We start from the raw sequence: 17,944 nt of genomic DNA, 5'->3' as shown, positions 1-17,944 counted from the left end.
TTATGTGTTTGAGGCAGCATTTTTCGCAAAAGTGTCCCTCTTCAATTTAACTGATGATTCTCCTTTTAGAGGCGATGTTGTTTGGGTCATCTCCAGTTTATTCTCTTCGTCAGAGATATCAGAGAACTCACTCATCGACTGAGCTTTTGATTTTTTGGATTTGGAGAGTGCTGCTTTCACTCTCTGTTTGTTTAGTGGGTTCTTACTCGCTTTTTTGGAACCCACATTCCTAGTTGTTATCCCAGTTTTTGGTAGAGGTGTTTTTGCTTTTGTACTCTCCTGTTCTGGTGTTTTCATAGATGGGAGTATTAAACATTTCGCATGGCGTGTAAGAGATTCACTTGGGGAGACAGAAATCTTTGTTTGAACCCCACATGTGTTAGTAGATTTTAACACGGCAGCAAATGTTTTTTGTTGCATAGGTGCACTTAGACTGACCATGCGATGAGCCTCTGGATATGAGATGTTTTTTACAGTTTTTACCCGTTGGATCTCTTTTTCTCTTTGCCATGCAAGGCACTTTCGTGAGTAGGAAGGATGGGCATCTTTGCAGTTCACACAGTGTGGCGTACTTTTACATTCAGTACTGTTGTGACCTTCAGTTCCACACTGTGCGCACAAGTTTTTGCCTCGACAAGAGGTCTGGGAATGTCCAAATCGCTGGCATTTAAAGCAACGCAGCGGATTTGGAATATACGGACGAACTGCGCAGCGCAGATATCCTGCTGTAACGAAAGATGGCAGTGTCGGGTTGTTGAATGTGATAATTAAATGTTTAGTGGGTATCAACTTGCCGTCTCGACAGATCGAAATGAGTCGGACAGAAGTGACACCTTGGTCCGAGAGGCCGATCTGAATGTCTGATTCGTTTTCAGACATCCAGTCAAACTCAGATATCGCACCACGTGATGAGTTCAAACTTTCGTGTGGTGTGACCGATATTCCCATGTCTCCAAGAGTTGTAATTGACAAAAGCTTTGTTGTTTGTTGAGGAGAGGCTGTTTCTACGAGTAAGTCCCCTGACCTCAATTTTTGAATTTTTTTCAAATGCCCAATGGTTGATTCAAACAGCTTTTGAATCAAAAAGGGGGAACACTTAGCAAGGGGTTTTTCTCCAGTTGCATGTACTATTAAGTAAGCAGGTTGGCTGGAGGTCTTTTCTTTGGTCGCTTGAATCGAGTTTTTGCAATCCATATTTAAGAATGTATATTCAGCTCCTGGTGACCCCACCCACCATGGGGCTTGACAGGAGGATGCTGTCACATGGGAGACTCCCATAGACCGTCGCACCAGGGTTTCCCAGGAGCTATACCCTCACAATGCAGTCAAGAAGAGCACACCTTGTCTGACGTGTCTGCCTGGTCTGCATCGATCGGTTGACTCCAAGTCGAGGTCAAGAATGACTCAACGACCAGCCGATTCACTCAAACGGAGCCTGATTTGAGCCTCTTGTTTATCCGAAGCAGGGGCCAAAGCAGTGTGTTGGGGACGGTATGTTGCCCCTTAACTACCAGGATCTCCCTTTTTGGCATACGGGCCACCATGCAGGCAAACACGTGGGTGGGCGTTCAGATCCCAGGGATGGTAAAGAAGAGATACTAAACCATCTCTGGGAGGTCCCCTCATTACGGACAGGAACCCACATCGAGGGGTCATTAGTCAGAAAAAGATATTCTAAGGCGAACAATCCTTACTTATCGCAAACTTATGATAATTCGAAGCCTCATAGTTATATAGTGATAATTGATAGCAATAATCTATATGGATTAAGTATGGTTCAATATCTTCCATATTCGGAGTTTGTTGGTTACGACAATCCGAAATTGATGAATTTAATGTTAAAAATGTTTCTTCGGAATCTGAAATAGGATGCATACTCGAAGTAGATTTAGAGTATCCAGTTTCACTTCATAACCTTCATAACGATTTACCTTTAGCTGTAAACCATGAAAAAGTAGAATTTGAAGATTTATCTACCTATCAAAAATCGCTTTTATCTTCTTTAAATCTAAAATTTAACAGTAATATCAAAAAATTGGTTCCCACTTTAAAAGATAAATCACACTATATTACATATTATAAAAACTTAGAATTCTATGGATTTTTTTTAAAATTAAACCTTTCTCTAGATAAAAATTTTTCTTTTAAACAAGCACCATACTTAAGTCCATATATTTTTTTTAACAATGAAAAAAGAAAAGCTAGCAAAAGTGAATTTGACAAAAATTCTTTTAAATTAATGAATAATAGTTTCTATGGAAAATGTATGCAAAATGTTCGTAAACAAATTAATTTAAAAGCTGGATTGAATAAAGATCAATGTAAAAAATATCTGAACGATCCGGCACTAGAAAAATTTCAAATAATCAATGAAGATTGTGCCGTTTTCAGATTAAAGAGATCAAATTTACTGCTCAATAAACCACTATATATAGGTTTTTGTGTGCTAGAATCGAGTAAGCTACACATGTATAAAACATATTACAATGTTTTCAAAAATTACTATAAAAATAATGTTAATCTGTTGTACACGGACACGGATTCGTTAATTTTAGAGATATTTACCAACTATATTTATCTCGATTTTAAAAACAATCTTTCTGACATATTTGATTTTAGCAACTATCCTCTAGATCATCCATTATACAGTGAAAAAAATAAAAACAAATTAGGATTTTTCAAAGATGAAGCTAAATCGAAAGTAATATCAAAATTTGTAGGTTTAAAAGCTAAAATGTATTCGATTTCTGGGGAATACTATGAGAAAAAAACAGCAAAAGGTATAAATAAATCAGTTGTTAAATCATCTTTTTATCATGATCTATATAAGTCAACTTTATTAAAAAAACAACATCGTCATAGTCAATCACAAATAATTAGTAAAAATCATGTGATCACGACTCAATTTCAAAATAAAATCTCACTTTCTGCTTTTTATGATAAGAAATATATTTTAAGTAATGGAATAGATACTTTATCTTATGGTCATTATTCTATATCTTCATAAACATTTTTTAATACTTTTTTATTGATATTTTTAATATTATTTTTTAAATGAAGAAATGTAATCATTTTATCGTAATGCTTATTTTTAAATCTTAAATGAAAATGTAACCATTTTTATTATCATTATTGTAGTCTCTATTTTACGAATAAAAAAGAGAGAGAGAAAGTTGTTGTGATTATTTAATTATTTACACTTGCAACATTATCGGGAAAAAGTATTTAAAACTTCTTTAGGAAAATAGATACTAACTCAATCTTAGTCATAAAATATTACTTTTTTCTCTTGGAAAAATTAGCGTTATCTTACCTTGTCGAACAATCTATAACTTTTGTTCAATTATAAATTTATCTGTTGCGTCAAACCGTTTATTTAATCATCGTCTTAACATTAGAGAGTCTCGATCTTTATTCCAATAAAAGAGAGCCTTGTTCTTTATTCCAATTTAAAAAAAAACCATTGCCACATAAAAAACTTATCACCAAACAAAAAACTAGTCGCCAGACAACCAGTCAATTTATTTAATCACAATTTAATATTTTTGTCATAAGATGGCTCCACAAAATATTTTGCTGTCAGATATAAATATAATTTTTCAGAAAAAATACAAACTACTTAATCTGTAACTTTGTTTAATTATAAATTTATCTGTTGAATCTAATCGTTTTATTTAATCATCATCTGATCATTTCAATGAAAGAGTGTCTTGTTCTTTTCTCCAATTTAAAAAAAACCATCGCCAGACATAAAAAACCATTTATTTAATCACAATTTAATATTTTTGTCAACAGATGGCGCTGCATTGCTGTCAGATGTGAATATAAGTTTCAGAAAAAATACAATTATTAAAACATTAATAAAATATTAGTTCTCTTTTATATAAAATTAAAACTGTAATGATCGGTTTTATTTAATTTATATTTTTTTGGAATCTAAGAATTGTTTTTCGAAGTCTGTACCATATTAAAAAAAATATTAGTTTTCTTATACATAGAAAAAATGTTAAAATATTTCAGAAACTCGCGTTTAAATCACGCGGAAAAGTATAACCGAAGGGGCATCAAAAATGGGTGTGGTTTTGATGGGTATGCGAGCTTTTGGGATACAAAATATTTCAGAAACGGTTGGGTTAAAGTTTATTGGCACAAGGGCCACATAGGCCAAGCTGCGCCACAACTTATGGTATATATATGTACATAAATAACAATAAACAATAAAAATCAACAAAACAAAAAACAAAGAACCAATAACAAAAATATACAACAATTAAACTGCATGGGTTTTGTAACAACAAGATGTATATAGATATAAATAAATAAATAATTAATTAAATTTCTTTATAAATATTTGTAACTTTTAAAAAGTTCAATAATTTATCAACATTTGGCCTCTGGCCCAAAATCTCTTTAAAACTTGCATTTCCAAAATGCTGCCTACGAATCCGTTCAGAGGCGATGCAATTGCTCAGTATGTGCTTAACACTTACATTACAGTTGCAATACTGACATACAGGCTGGTCATCACCCTTCAAAAGGTATTGATGAGTCAGTCGAGTATGTCCAATTCTCAAACGAGTAAGAATGACCTCAGATCTCCTGTCATAAGGTTTCTTCTGTGTCCAATTTTCTATCACAGGTTTGATCTCGTGTAGTTTATTGTGGACTTGTACGTTCCACACATTTTGCCATCTCTCCTCTAGTCGTTTTTTAACAACTAGCTTCAAGTCACCTCCTTCAATAAACATTGTATGCTGAGAAGGTCTTGCTGACTTTGCAGCTGCGTCAGCTTCTTCATTTCCTCTTATACCTACATGGCCTGGGACCCAACAAAATTTTATAGAGAAATTCCTCGCAAAAAGATGGCAAATCAGCTTACGAATTTTAATCACTATGGAGTGAGAACTAGGTTCATACGAGATCAAAGCCTGAAGTGCACTAACTGAGTCAGTGTAAATCATGCAGCAACGATGACCTTTCCTATTTATATACTTTAAGGCTAAATAAATAGCCTGCAACTCCGCAGTAAAAATGGAGGAATTTGGTGCGATTTGTTCTGCCACAATTTCATTCTGACAGACAAAGGCTGACCCAACGTAATCATCCGATTTAGACCCATCAGTGTATATAGGAATTAAATTCCTGTCACGATGTCGAATTTCAGCAAAGTACTGTCTATACATGTAATCTGGGGTGGATTCCTTAGGAAATTGCTTTAAGCTAAGATCGACATTTATCACAGGAGTTGACCAAGGTGATATACTATAAAGCTCAGGCTGTGAAATGTTACCCATATCCAGGTCGATCGTGCTGCTGACATTCTCCATTCTTATGCTGAATGTAGGGACACTACTTGGGCGGGCTGCAAATAATCTTATCAGCTGAGTATCTGATACTATACAATCAACTGAAGATTTAATCTGAGATTTCTGCTTAATATAATAGAACAGAGACAACTGCTCTCTCCTGAGAGATAGTGGAGGCTCATAAGCATCCACGTACAAACTTTGGACAGGAGAAGTTCGAAATGCACCAGTGCACAAACGCAATGCTTGATGGTGGATTGGATCCAGCATCCGAAGAGTAGATTCTCGCGTAGAGCCATAGACAACGCTTCCATAGTCCAGCTTAGAGCGAACGAGGGCTCTATATATCCTAAGCATCAAACATTTGTCTGCTCCCCAGGATGAGCAGCACAGTACCTTTAAAAGGTTCAGAGATTTTAAACATCTACTCTTCAAATTGCGCAAGTGTGATAAGAACGTCAGTTTTTGGTCAAACACAACACCCAAAAACTTTGCCTCATTGACTATTGGGATTTTAACCCCATTTAGGTGAATTTCCGGGTCCAGGTGCAAACCACGCCTTCGGCAAAAGTGGATACAGGAGGTCTTCTCTGCATTAAAAGTAAAACCATTGATCTTGGACCAATTGTCTATGCGGTTTAGCGAGGTTTGCAGCTGTCTCTCGATGAAACCCATGTTACTAGACTGGCAGGAGATCTGAAAGTCATCCACATACAGAGTGTGTTTCACACTGGGAGGAAGACACTTAGCTATGCTGTTAATTTTTACTAGGAACAGAGTCACACTCAAAATACAACCTTGAGGAACACCTTCTTCTTGTGTGAAAGGCCTAGAAAAAGTGTTGCCCATCCTGACTTGGAATCTACGATTCTGCAGGAAGTTTTTTATAAAAATTGGCAAATTACCCCGCAATCCGAATTTGTGCAGATCACGGAGTATACCGTATCGCCAGCAGCGATCGTAGGCCTTCTCTATATCAAAAAACACAGACACTAAGTGCTGCCGTCTAACAAACGCTTCGCGTATAGATGTTTCAAGAATTACTAAATTGTCTGTGGTACTTCTGTTCCTACGAAATCCACTCTGATGTGGTGAAAAGTAGTTCTTTTCCTCTAAGAGGAACATCAGGCGTCTGTTTACCATTCTCTCGAAAAGTTTGCAGAGACAACTAGTCAGAGAAATTGGTCTATAATTAGAGGGATTTTTGTGGTCTTTACCTGGCTTGGGTATGGGAATGATGATAGATAGCCTCCAAGAGTCTGGAAAAGTATGTTCTGTCCATATTCTGTTAAACAGATTCAGAAGATTACTGAGGGAATTGTCTGATAGATTTTTAATCATGCTGTAGTGGATTTTATCCGGGCCTACAGCAGTATTCCCCGAGCGAGAGATTGCTGTACATAGTTCTATTCTGCTGAATGGCACATTATATTCCTCATTAGATGGGGAGTGGAAGTTTAGATATTGTTTTTCAGATCGCACTTTGTAAGCCTGAAAATCCTTTGTATACATAATATTGCTGGATGAGGACGAAAATGTTTCACCCAAACAATCAGCAATACCTTTTATGTCACTGATTATTGTGCCATTATTTTCCAGCATGGACAGAGAGTGAGAAGCATATTTCCCATTAATTTTATGGATTTTATCCCAGACCGCTTTTGAGCTGGTGGAAGATGTTATGCTAGATACATACTTCCTCCAAGAATCCCTTTGGCTTTGCCTCCTTATTTTTCTGGCATTTGCCTTTGCTTTTTTAAAAGCTATCAAATTCTCAGCAGTGGGGTATCTTCTGAAGATCCCCCATGCTTTCTTTTGTTTTTTAAATGCTACCTCACAATTCTGATCCCACCATGGTTTCGGATGTTTTGGATATCTGGTTGACGTTTTCCCCATTGTTTTTTCGGCTGCCTGAATAATACTCGATGTGACAACTTCTACTGCATCATTGATATCGGCAGTATTGACCATTTCCTCAGTGATGTTAGCCAAAGAGGAAAATGTAGGCCAATCTGCCGTTTCAAATTTCCAGCGTGGTGGACGGGCTGTTTCACAGCTTTCTCTGCCTCGATATTCTAAAAATATTGGGAAGTGGTCGCTGGAAAGTGGATTACATCCAACCTTCCATGTAAACGCTGAAAACAGATTTGGACTAGCTAATGTCAAATCAATGGCAGTAAATGTTCTTGTTGGGGCGTGGAAGTATGTCACTTCTCCAGTATTAAATAAATAGAGTTGGTGATTGCCTATAAATCTCTCAATGGCCCTGCCTCGACGGTTTATGTCGGGACTGCCCCACATTGGGTTGTGGCCATTGAAATCACCGAGTAAAAGGAATGGAGTCGGCAGTTGTTCAACCAAGGCATCCAATTCATCTTCATCAATTCTGACATCTGGTGGCAAGTATATGGAACAAACTGTGACAGTAACGCCAATTGAAATTCTGACTGCCACAGCTTGCAGCTCTGTTGTTATTTGTACCGGTAAGGACGGGATGCGGTTTGAAACCAGTATAGCCACACCTCCGCTGGCACGGTTGTGGCTATCGTCATCCTTACGATAAAGATTGAATCCTTTTAAAGAAATATTTTCTCCAGGTTTCAGATGGGTTTCCTGGAGTGCCACACAGAGAGATGAGGTAGATAATGTCAAGTGTTTAATGTCAGAAAAGTTGTTGCGGAAACCACGACAGTTCCATTGGATTATTTTGTTATCCATTATGTGTTTGAGGTAGCATTCTTCGCAAAAGTGTCCCTCTTCAATTTCACAGAGGATTTTCCTTTTGGAGGTGAAATTGGTTGTGGCACCTCCATATTATTCTCTTCATCAGAGATATCAGAGAACTCACTCATAGATTGAGCCTCTGATTTTTTAGATTTAGAGAGAGCTGCTTTCACTCTCTGTTTGTTTAGTGGGTTCTTACTTGCCTTCTTAGAACCCAGGTTTCTTGTTGTGACCCCTGTTTTAGGTAGGGGTGCTTTTGCTTTTAGATTCTCTTTTTCTGGTGTTTCTTTTGATGGGATCAGTAGACATTTCGCATGGCAAGTGAGAGATTCTTTCGGAGAAACTGAAATATTCGTTTGAACTGCACATGTCTTTGTGGATTTCAAAACAGCTGCAAATGTCTTCTGTTTCAATGGTGCACTTGAAGTGACCATGCGCCGAGCCTCTAGGTAAGGTATGTTGCTAACTGTTTTCACTCGTTGGATTTCTTTCTCTCTCTGCCATGCAGGGCATTTCCGGGAGTAGGCAGGATGGGCGTCTTTGCAATTCACACAGCATGGAGTATTGGTACACTCAGCACTCTGGTGACCTTCACTTCCACACTGTGCACATACGCTCTTTCCTCTGCAGGATGTTTGAGAATGTCCAAACCGCTGGCATTTGAAGCAGCGCAGTGGGTTTGGAACATATGGTCGAACTGGACAGCGCAGATATCCTGCAGTAACAAATGATGGTAATGTTGGCTTTCCAAAAGTGAGAATGAGATGTTTAGTTGGTATCAACTTGCCATCACGACGAATGGAGATGCGTCGGACAGCAGTGACACCTTGATCTGAAAGACCGATCTGGATATCTGATTCATCTTCAGACATCAGATCGACCTCAGATATCACACCACGTGATGAGTTCAAACTTGCGTGTGGTGTGATGGTGACTGTTATGTCTCCTAGAGATGTCATTTTCAAAAGCTTTGCTGACTGTTGAGAGGAGGCTGCTTCTATCAGTAGGTCCCCTGACCTCAATTTTTGTATTTTCTTTAAATGTCCAATAGTTGATTCAAACAACTTTTGAATTAGGAAAGGGGAACACTTAGACATCGGTTTTTCAGTAGTACTATGTACTATGAGATAAATTGGTTGGTTGGAGGAACTGACCTCCTTTGGTTGTGATGCCATGGTGCTTGTGGTTTTTGAATTTGTTGAATCCATGTTTAAAAATAACTATTCAGCTCCTAGTGACCCCACCCACCATGGGGTCCAACAAGGGGATGCCGTCACATGGGAGACTCCCATAGACCGTCACACCAGGGTTTCCCAGGAGCTATACCCTCACAATGCAGTCAAGAAGAGCACATCTTGCCTGACGTGTCCGCCCGGTCTGCATCGATCGGTTGACTCCAAGCCGAGGTCAAGAATGACTCACCGACCAGCCGATTGACTCAAACGGAGCCTGATTTGAGCCTCCCGTTTATCCGAAGCAGGGGCCAAAGCAGTGTGTTGGGAACGGTATGTTGCCCCTCAACTACCAGGATCCCCCTTTCCGGCATACGGGCCACCACGCACGGCAAACACGTGGGTGGGCGTTCAGATCCCAGGGATGGTAAAGAAGAAATACCAAACCATCTCTGGGAGGTCCCCTCACCACGGACAGGAACCCACATCGCTTTTGGGATACAAAATATTTCAGAAACGGTCGGGCGATTTAGCGGTTATTGCGAAATTCGTCGATTTTAGCCCCTGGTGGTCGTCTTTCCTGCGAAAATATAGCGAGATACTACGATAAAAGTTATAAAGTGTTAAACTTTTACAAAATTATCCCCGAGGCGGTGATATGTATACTACTACTATTGGCCATAAAAACATTACACAGTCCTATAGAAGCTGTAATAGGCATTTATATATATTCTGTTAAAATGTATCAATTATCAGCAAAAGATCAATGGCAAGTTAATTTTACTACCCAAAAAAAATTCATGAAGTAATAGTTTCTGATATAGGAGTTATCCCTGACTTCAAAGCTTTCACAATTCGAGACAAAAATCTTGCATTCAGCACTTTATGTAGACAAATTGGGTTTGTAGCAAGACAAACAAACAATTTTGGGAAGATAAATTATCAAAAGTAATGAATTGATTATAAAAATCTATCACCACGAGATAAAAAATTCTGTTAAATTTGGAAATTTCTTACATGAGCTGTATTTATCATATAAAAAACATAATTTTGGATACAGCAGTCCAATTATACTGTGAAGAATTCAGTGAAAATAGAAATGGATACAAGGTTAGCTGAACTTACGAAGAAAACTGAAATGTTGAAACATGACATGAACTTCCTCAGATGTTTTCTAATAGAACCCCAAAACGTAATATAAGATTAAAAACTGACAAAGAAGAAGAAGAAAAACATTTATACCTATCGTAGATTTCAAATTTTCCATCCTTTAAAATATATAGAAAATTTTATGTATAATGTATTGTTCTAAATTATAACTGTTGTTTAGTGTTAAAAATGCTAATATTGTTATTAATAGAATAGATATAAAAAATATCAGTATTATCTTTTTTTAATTTTTGTAAACTCATTAATCTATGTACCCCATTATAAATTGGGAATTGATAGAAAGCAGTTTGATTTTAATGTACATAAAACTTTAATAGATTTAATACAATTTGCATATAGTAAAAACTATTTTGAAGTTAGCGATAAGCTCTATAGACAGATTGATGGCAGTGCTCCAATTATACTGTGAAGAATTCAGTGAAAATAGAAATGGATACAAGGTTAGCTGAACTTACGAAGAAAACTGAAATGTTGAAACATGACATGAACTTCCTCAGATGTTTTCTAATAGAACCCCAAAACGTAATATAAGATTAAAAACTGACAAAGAAGAAGAAGAAAAACATTTATACCTATCGTAGATTTCAAATTTTCCATCCTTTAAAATATATAGAAAATTTTATGTATAATGTATTGTTCTAAATTATAACTGTTGTTTAGTGTTAAAAATGCTAATATTGTTATTAATAGAATAGATATAAAAAATATCAGTATTATCTTTTTTTAATTTTTGTAAACTCATTAATCTATGTACCCCATTATAAATTGGGAATTGATAGAAAGCAGTTTGATTTTAATGTACATAAAACTTTAATAGATTTAATACAATTTGCATATAGTAAAAACTATTTTGAAGTTAGCGATAAGCTCTATAGACAGATTGATGGCAGTGCTGTCTTTAGGGGAGGGCCTACGGGGCCCCGAGGTCATAGGGGTCCCTGAATCTGAAAGTAATAAAGTTACAATGAAAACAAATAGGTTACTTGAAATGAAGAAACCATTAATAATACAATTGAAATTACTCCTCCAACATGTAGTATGAAGTGTTGAGCACAGGGTGAAAAATCTCACTGGCTAAAAAAAAAAAAAAATAAAGGTCAACAGATTTTCCGGGATATGTCAAAAGGGTGATAGCACGATATCCGTAACCAGTCTGACTCGTGCTAGCTACACCAGCAACCCCTAGGTCTGTCATCTAGTATTGATTCTGTTTCTTCATGGGGCCCCCAACATTCTTCTGGCCCAGGGCCCCTTACGTTCTAAAGACGGCACTGATTGATGGTATTAGTATGGGATCAAAGATGGGGCCAAAATTAGCTGAATTAGTAATGACATATGTTGATGATTATTTAATAATATACAATAGTATACTGCACTCTTAGAACCTATATCTGGTGTGATAAAAAAACAAAGGATGCTTATCACTACAAACGTTTTCGAACTGTTGGGAGTTCTTCTTCAGGTGTGAGACTGAATTACTTACGAGACAGAGTGTTTAAATTATTTTTTATTTTATTTTTTTTGAAAACTTTAATGTTGTGAGAGGGCGCTTTTTTTGTTTCGCGCGTTTTTCGGTGATGTTCCTGGAAGCGTGGACGCCATCTTGGCTGTGGAACGGATTCGAGAGGAGTCTGGGCAGTATTATCGCAGTGTTTTGGATTGTTGTAAGTAATAAAGTTGTTTTAATAGTGCAATTATTGTGTGTGCTTGTATACAGTCCATTTTCGTTGTAAACATTTGGTTCGTCGAGGTGGATGGCAACGGATACTGTAATGGACGTGTAGCATATTCTGCTGGATTGGAAACTTTGGAAACTTTCTCCTTCGAGTATTGGTACTCCCCTTTTCTGGATTAACTCCGCAGAGATAGGATTTAATACGCTCGAGCAAGTGAGTTGACCTTTTATTATTACCTGGCGTGGACCAAAAAGAAAGTCCTTAAGTCCAACACTACCAAGCTTAGGGAAAGGATAAGTGCTGGTGTTGAGGTCGCAGACGATACCCAAATAGAACTGTTCCAAACTAAAATTAAGAAACTTAGGGTTGAATTACATGACGTATTTCACGAGGTCTTTTCACAATGTAACGATAAGGAAATTGAAATGTATATAGAGGAACAGCAATCTATTGAAGAGACTATTGACGAACTTTGTTCGTCAATAGAACAATAGAACGGAAGAACTCTAAGCAACGAGTTAATTCCACAAGTGATGCCGATAGTTTAAAATCACAGGTACCAGATGTAAGACTCCCGAAATTGTCCCTTCCGACCTTTAGTGGAAATGTTGAGGACTGGTTATCGTTCCATGACCTGTTTAAGGCTAGTGTGGACAATAATTCTGATCTGTCAAATTGTCAGAAATTACAATATTTAAAATCATCTTGTAGAGGTTATGCTTTGAAAATTATACAGTCACTTCCGGTATTAGATTCTAACTATGAAACTGCAATGGAGCTCTTGCGCGAGCGGTTTTCTAATAAACGTGAGCTGGTAAATGCTTTGATCAAGAAATTAATAACCATTCCGAGTATCACTGATTCATCTCAGTCTATATTGCAAGCTGTGGATATTACAAATGAATGCGTCCGATCGTTGAGTGTGCTTGACCAGGATATTACCGGGTTTTCTGAAGTGCTAATAGTTTATTTAATTACGGAAAAATTCGATAAAAATACTAGGAGTTGGTGGGAACGTACCTTAAAGAAGGATGAGCTGGGCACGCTAGAGACCTTGCTTACCTTCTTGAAGGATCATGCTAGAACCCTTCAAGTTATTAAGTTGCCACCTAAGGAACAGAGAAGTGGTTCCTATCCCAAAGTGACATCATTGGTATCTGGTAGTAATACTTGCTTTCTTTGTAAGAATGAGCACTCCTTATCTAAATGTTCAAGGTTCACACAGACGAGCACTCAGAAGAGGATAGATGTAGTTAAAAGGAATAGACTATGCTTTAATTGCCTTACTGCTCGACACCAAGCTAAAACCTGCATGAGCTTAAGTCGATGCAGAATATGTGGTAAATTACATCATACCATGTTACATATCAGTAGAGACTCTGAAGTGTCTTCAACTCTGAATTCTGGGAAGGCATTTAGTCCACCCTTGACTGATGCTCCTCCCTCCCAATCGATGCCATATGATTTATCGAGTCCAACTACCACTACTTGTGCTGGACTTTTTGATCCTTCGAGTACTATCGGAGTAGGTCTTAAAGGAACTAAACAGGTCTTACTTTGTACTGCTCTAGTCAAGGTAAGCGACTCATCTGGAAATTTCGTAACTTGTCGAGCTTTACTGGATAGCGGTTCTGAGGCATCATTTGTAACAGAAGACTGTATCAATAGACTGTGTTTGACGAAAAACAGTGCTAATGTTCGGATTTCTTGCTTGGGATCTTTTCATGCTGTGACTTCTGGTGAAATAGAGTTGACCTTTACCCCCCATTTTAGTTCAGACTTGAAATTTAGTACAAAAGCATTCGTGATTAAAAAAATAACGTCGGATGTTTCTAATGTACCTCTCCCTCCACATCTTCTGAACAATTTTAATGACCTAGTTCTGGCCGACCCATTCTTTTTTGAAACAAGACCAGTTGACATTCTATTGGGTGTTAATGTTTTCTTTACAATGCTAAAGGGAGATATAATATGGAGAAAGGAGACACTGCCGTTTGCTGTTTGCACCAAACTCGGCTGGATTATTGCGAGAACTGCCTTTCTCCATATCATCAATCAACCTATATTCTCTGTGAATAATATTCAATTGACCACTAAGGAGTTAGTTGAGAAATTTTGGGCACTGGACTCTGTCCCAGAGGCAAGGCAAATGTCTAAGTTGGACCAAGAATGTGAAGATCATTTTCGAGATACTCATTACCGGGATAAGAGTGGACGTTATGTTGTGAGACTTCCCTTTAAACAGAACCCCTCGTGTTTGGGCTATACTAAGGAGTTGGTGTTACAACGATTTAAGGCTTTGGAGTATAAGCTCAGTTGAACACCAGAAACATATGAGTTGTATAAGGAGTTCATGCGAGAATACATAGAGCTAGGCCATATGGAATTAGTTGATCAGTCAGGATCAAGCGGTATTTCCTATTATATTCTGCATCATCCAGTTATGAAGGAATCTAGCACAACAACGAAGTTACGTGTGGTCTTTAATGCATCGATGAAATCTTCTTCAGGCGTGTCATTGAATGACATTTTAATGGTTGGTCCTAGGATTCAACAAGAGTTATTCCCAATTTTGATGAGGTTTAGAACCTTTCCCATCATCATTACTGCTTATATAATGAAAATGTTTAGACAAATATTGATTAACGAAAAGGATAGAGATTTTCAGAGAGTATTTTAGAGAAATGATGCTAGTGATCCAATTCATGAATATACACTTGTTACAGTTACCTAAGGCACAACACCCGCACCCTTTCTGGCTACAAGGACACTTCATCAACTTGCGGATGACGAGGGAGACAATTTTCCCCTTGCCTCTAAGACTATTATAAGAGATTTTTATATAGATGATCTGTTATCAGGTGCACAAAGCACCGAGGAGTGTCAATTGCTGGTCGACCAATTAACGGCCCTGATGACTATAGGAGGATTTGTGTTACGCAAGTGGACTTCAAATGACCCATCGGTACTAGAGAAGATACCTAAGGAATTAAGAGACTCTTCTGAGTCTGTAAAGCTTCAAGAGGATAATGGAATCAAGATCTTAGGAATCAACTGGATTCCTCAGGAGGATTGTTTCAGATTTTTTATTCCATATTCAGATGAGCAAGCAGGTTATACTAAAAAAGAAATCCTTTCGGATTTGGCAAAAATCTTTGATCCCTTGGGCTGGCTTGCTCCATGTGTTGTATATGCAAAGATTCTGATTCAAGAGTTGTGGAAGTGTCAACTTTCATGGGATGAGCCCATCACTGCTGAAGTGGAGCATAAGTGGAAGTTATTTCGAAATGAGTTAACCCTTCTTGGGAACTTAAAGATTCCGAGGTTTGTTTCACTTCCAAGGTTAAACGTCCTTGATATCCATGCATTCTGCGATGCCTCAGAGAAGGCTTACTGTGCTGTAGTCTATACAAGAACAATGTCAACTAATTGTGACGTAAAGGTCACTTTACTGACATCCAAAACCAAGGTTGCTCCTCTTAAGGTACAATCTCTTCCCAGGTTGGAACTTTGTGCTGCTGTCCTATTGGCTAATTTATTGCAAACCGTATTGAAGTATCTTGATGTTCCCATACGTCACATATTTGCATGGTCGGATTCCACTGTTGTATTAGCATGGATTTCATCTGAGTCTTATCGTTGGGTACCATTTATTGCCAATAGAGTCAAAAAAATTCAGAATGCAATTCCTACCGTGAAGTGGAGACACGTTGGTGGAAGTCATAATCCTGCGGACTTTGCGACAAGAGGATTTCTTCCTTCTGAGTTAGTTAACTGTGAGATTTGGTTCCAGGGACCAGATTGGTTAAGACAGATTAATCCTGAACTTTGGTCTGAACCTGAAAAATCTGTTGATGATGAGAAGATATACCTTGAGGAGAAAAAGACATACACGACGGCTACTTGTGAAGTTGAAGAAGATGGGATATTTAAAAGGTTTTCTTCATGGTCCAGATTATATCACGTCGTATCATTATGTTTGAGGTTCCTGCATAATTGCCGTAACCCTCCAGAAATCCATGTAAACGGTTTTCTAACTACTAGTAAATTAAAGACAGCCATTATGTCAATAATTAAGTCTGTACAACAATCATATTTTAGAGAGATGTCTTGTTTAAGATTAGGCAAGGAGCTAAGTGTTCACAGTGGAATAATTCAGTTGACTCCCTTCTTGGATGCTGTAGGTGTTATCCGCGTGGGAGGTCGGATAAAGAATGCCAATCTTCCTGAAACACGATGATATCCAGTCTTGCTTCCCTCTAAAAGTCATGTCACAAATCTTATTATAACGTACTATCACATAGTTTACCTACATGCTAGCCAAGAGTTGCTTTTGAGTACTCTTAGAATGCAGTTTTGGATATTGTCCGGAAGAAGTGTAGTTTGTAATGTTATACATAAGTGTGTTACCTGTGTAAGAACCAGGGGAACAACTGCCTCTCAGTTAATGGGTGATTTACCAGCCCCTAGAGTGCAACCCAGTCGGCCCTTCACTATTACTGGATTAGATTATGCTGATCCTTATTTGTTTAAGTTACGAGGTGGAAGGGGTGTTCGATCTTCAAAGTGCTATGTTGCTATATTTGTATGTTTTTCCACAAAGGCTGTACACCTTGAATTGGTTAGTGACCTATCTTCACCAACATTTTTAGCTGCGCTGAAGAGATTTATTGCACGTCGAGGAAAACCAGTTAAAATGGTGAGTGACTGTGCTTCCAACTTCAAAAGGGCGGGTAAAGAACTGAAAGAAGTTTATAAAAATGTGTCACTTATCGACAAGAGTAGTGAATTGGCTTATTTCATCGCTAGTGAAGGTATAACCTGGATTTTTAATCCACCAACCGCCCCACATTTTGGAGGAATTTGGGAATCTGCCGTAAAATCAATGAAGTTCCATTTGAAGAGACTTATAGGATCTACATTGTTAACGTACAAAGAGTTTGTAACGTTGTTAACCCAGGTGGAAGCATGCTTAAACTCTCGTCCCCTTTGTCCAATGTCAAGCGATCCCAATGACTTGCAGGTATTAACCCCTGGTCATTTTTTAATAGGTGCACCCTTGATTGCTATTCCAGAATCTGATTTGAGTGATATAGCTCTCCCTAGACTGAAACGTTGGACTCTAGTACAACAAACAGTTTCACACTTCTGGAAACGGTGGAATGCAGAGTATTTGACAACTCTCTAACAACGTCGTAAATAATATCGTTCCTCACCGAATTTGGAAATTGGTGACCTTGTGTTACTAAAAAATGAACAACTTCCTCCAAACCAATGGAAAATTGGCCGTGTTATACAGACCCATCCTGGTAGTGATAGTCGCGTACGAGTTGTTACTGTATTCACGTCGACTGGAAAGCTAATAGGACCAGTTACAAAATTGTGTCCACAACCCAGTAATAATTAAGTAATATTTAAGATTCGAATGATTGTCGGTTCACTCCGGCTACCAGTCCATTTTCATCGTAAACACAGAGTGAACCATTAAAGGAAATTCGAGAAACAATAATAAGGTGTTACATTGTAAGGAACTGAGTCCGAGTGTTATTTTTATTTTATTATTATTTTTTCGTTTTATTACATTTTGTTTGGGCTTATGTTTAGGTAGGACGAAGGTGCCCCACCACTCTCTTATTAGTAACCAAAAAAGAAGATAATAAACCAACTCACAAAAAAAATGAGCACCGTAGGAAAAATCTTGCGCACTTGCGCAGATAAACAGTCTGCAGAAAAAAAATGGAGGGGGAATCCCCACACTCACTAGAAAAGAAATACTAAACTGTCATAAAACATTACAGAGCATTTAGCACAATTTTCTGGAAACGATTTATAAGATTTTGTTGAGGAATTGAAGCTGCCAGAAAGAAATTGGATGTTAGAAAAACTAAGTATGTAA

The 17,944-nt window shown here is 37.8% G+C and overlaps 5 protein-coding genes across 5 annotated transcripts; 3 read left to right on the top strand and 2 right to left on the bottom strand.

Annotated features, from left to right (window-relative positions):
- On the bottom strand, positions 1 to 1,194 carry LOC136972257 (uncharacterized). Its single transcript, XM_067266812.1, has one exon. The coding sequence runs from the start codon at positions 1,192 to 1,194 to the stop codon at positions 1 to 3; it is 1,194 nt and encodes a 397-aa protein (XP_067122913.1).
- Positions 1,195 to 8,023: 6,829 nt separating this feature from the next.
- On the bottom strand, positions 8,024 to 9,238 carry LOC136972256 (uncharacterized). The gene is made up of 2 exons (XM_067266811.1): positions 8,944 to 9,238; positions 8,024 to 8,862 (listed from the first exon to the last, which is right to left on the bottom strand). The coding sequence occupies exons 1-2, from the start codon at positions 9,236 to 9,238 to the stop codon at positions 8,024 to 8,026; spliced, it is 1,134 nt and encodes a 377-aa protein (XP_067122912.1).
- Positions 9,239 to 12,820: 3,582 nt separating this feature from the next.
- Positions 12,821 to 14,368, top strand: LOC136972255 (uncharacterized). The gene has a single exon (XM_067266810.1). The coding sequence runs from the start codon at positions 12,821 to 12,823 to the stop codon at positions 14,366 to 14,368; it is 1,548 nt and encodes a 515-aa protein (XP_067122911.1).
- A 594-nt stretch (positions 14,369 to 14,962) lies between these two features.
- LOC136972254 (uncharacterized) lies at positions 14,963 to 16,288 on the top strand. Its single transcript, XM_067266809.1, has one exon. The coding sequence runs from the start codon at positions 14,963 to 14,965 to the stop codon at positions 16,286 to 16,288; it is 1,326 nt and encodes a 441-aa protein (XP_067122910.1).
- Positions 16,289 to 16,396: 108 nt separating this feature from the next.
- LOC136972253 (uncharacterized) lies at positions 16,397 to 17,236 on the top strand. Its single transcript, XM_067266808.1, has one exon. The coding sequence runs from the start codon at positions 16,397 to 16,399 to the stop codon at positions 17,234 to 17,236; it is 840 nt and encodes a 279-aa protein (XP_067122909.1).
- Positions 17,237 to 17,944: the final 708 nt, after the last annotated feature.

Source organism: Centruroides vittatus, unplaced genomic scaffold (genome assembly GCF_030686945.1).
Source record: "Centruroides vittatus isolate TY-2023 unplaced genomic scaffold, ASM3068694v2 contig_288, whole genome shotgun sequence".
Taxonomy (NCBI): domain Eukaryota; kingdom Metazoa; phylum Arthropoda; class Arachnida; order Scorpiones; family Buthidae; genus Centruroides; species Centruroides vittatus.
This window is presented reverse-complemented; position numbering and strand designations above follow the sequence as displayed.

Bases quoted from the DNA above. Each gene is read 5' to 3' on its own strand.
- LOC136972257 (XM_067266812.1), bottom strand. From the start codon at position 1,194: ATGGATTGCAAAAACTCGATTCAAGCGACCAAAGAAAAGACCTCCAGC.
- LOC136972256 (XM_067266811.1), bottom strand. From the start codon at position 9,238: ATGGATTCAACAAATTCAAAAACCACAAGCACCATGGCATCACAACCA. The intron at 8,863-8,943 runs GTTTGAACTCAT...TCGGTCTTTCAG, and splicing joins CACCATCACACCACACGCAA to ATCAAGGTGTCACTGCTGTC.
- LOC136972255 (XM_067266810.1), top strand. From the start codon at position 12,821: ATGGAGCTCTTGCGCGAGCGGTTTTCTAATAAACGTGAGCTGGTAAAT.
- LOC136972254 (XM_067266809.1), top strand. From the start codon at position 14,963: ATGACTATAGGAGGATTTGTGTTACGCAAGTGGACTTCAAATGACCCA.
- LOC136972253 (XM_067266808.1), top strand. From the start codon at position 16,397: ATGCAGTTTTGGATATTGTCCGGAAGAAGTGTAGTTTGTAATGTTATA.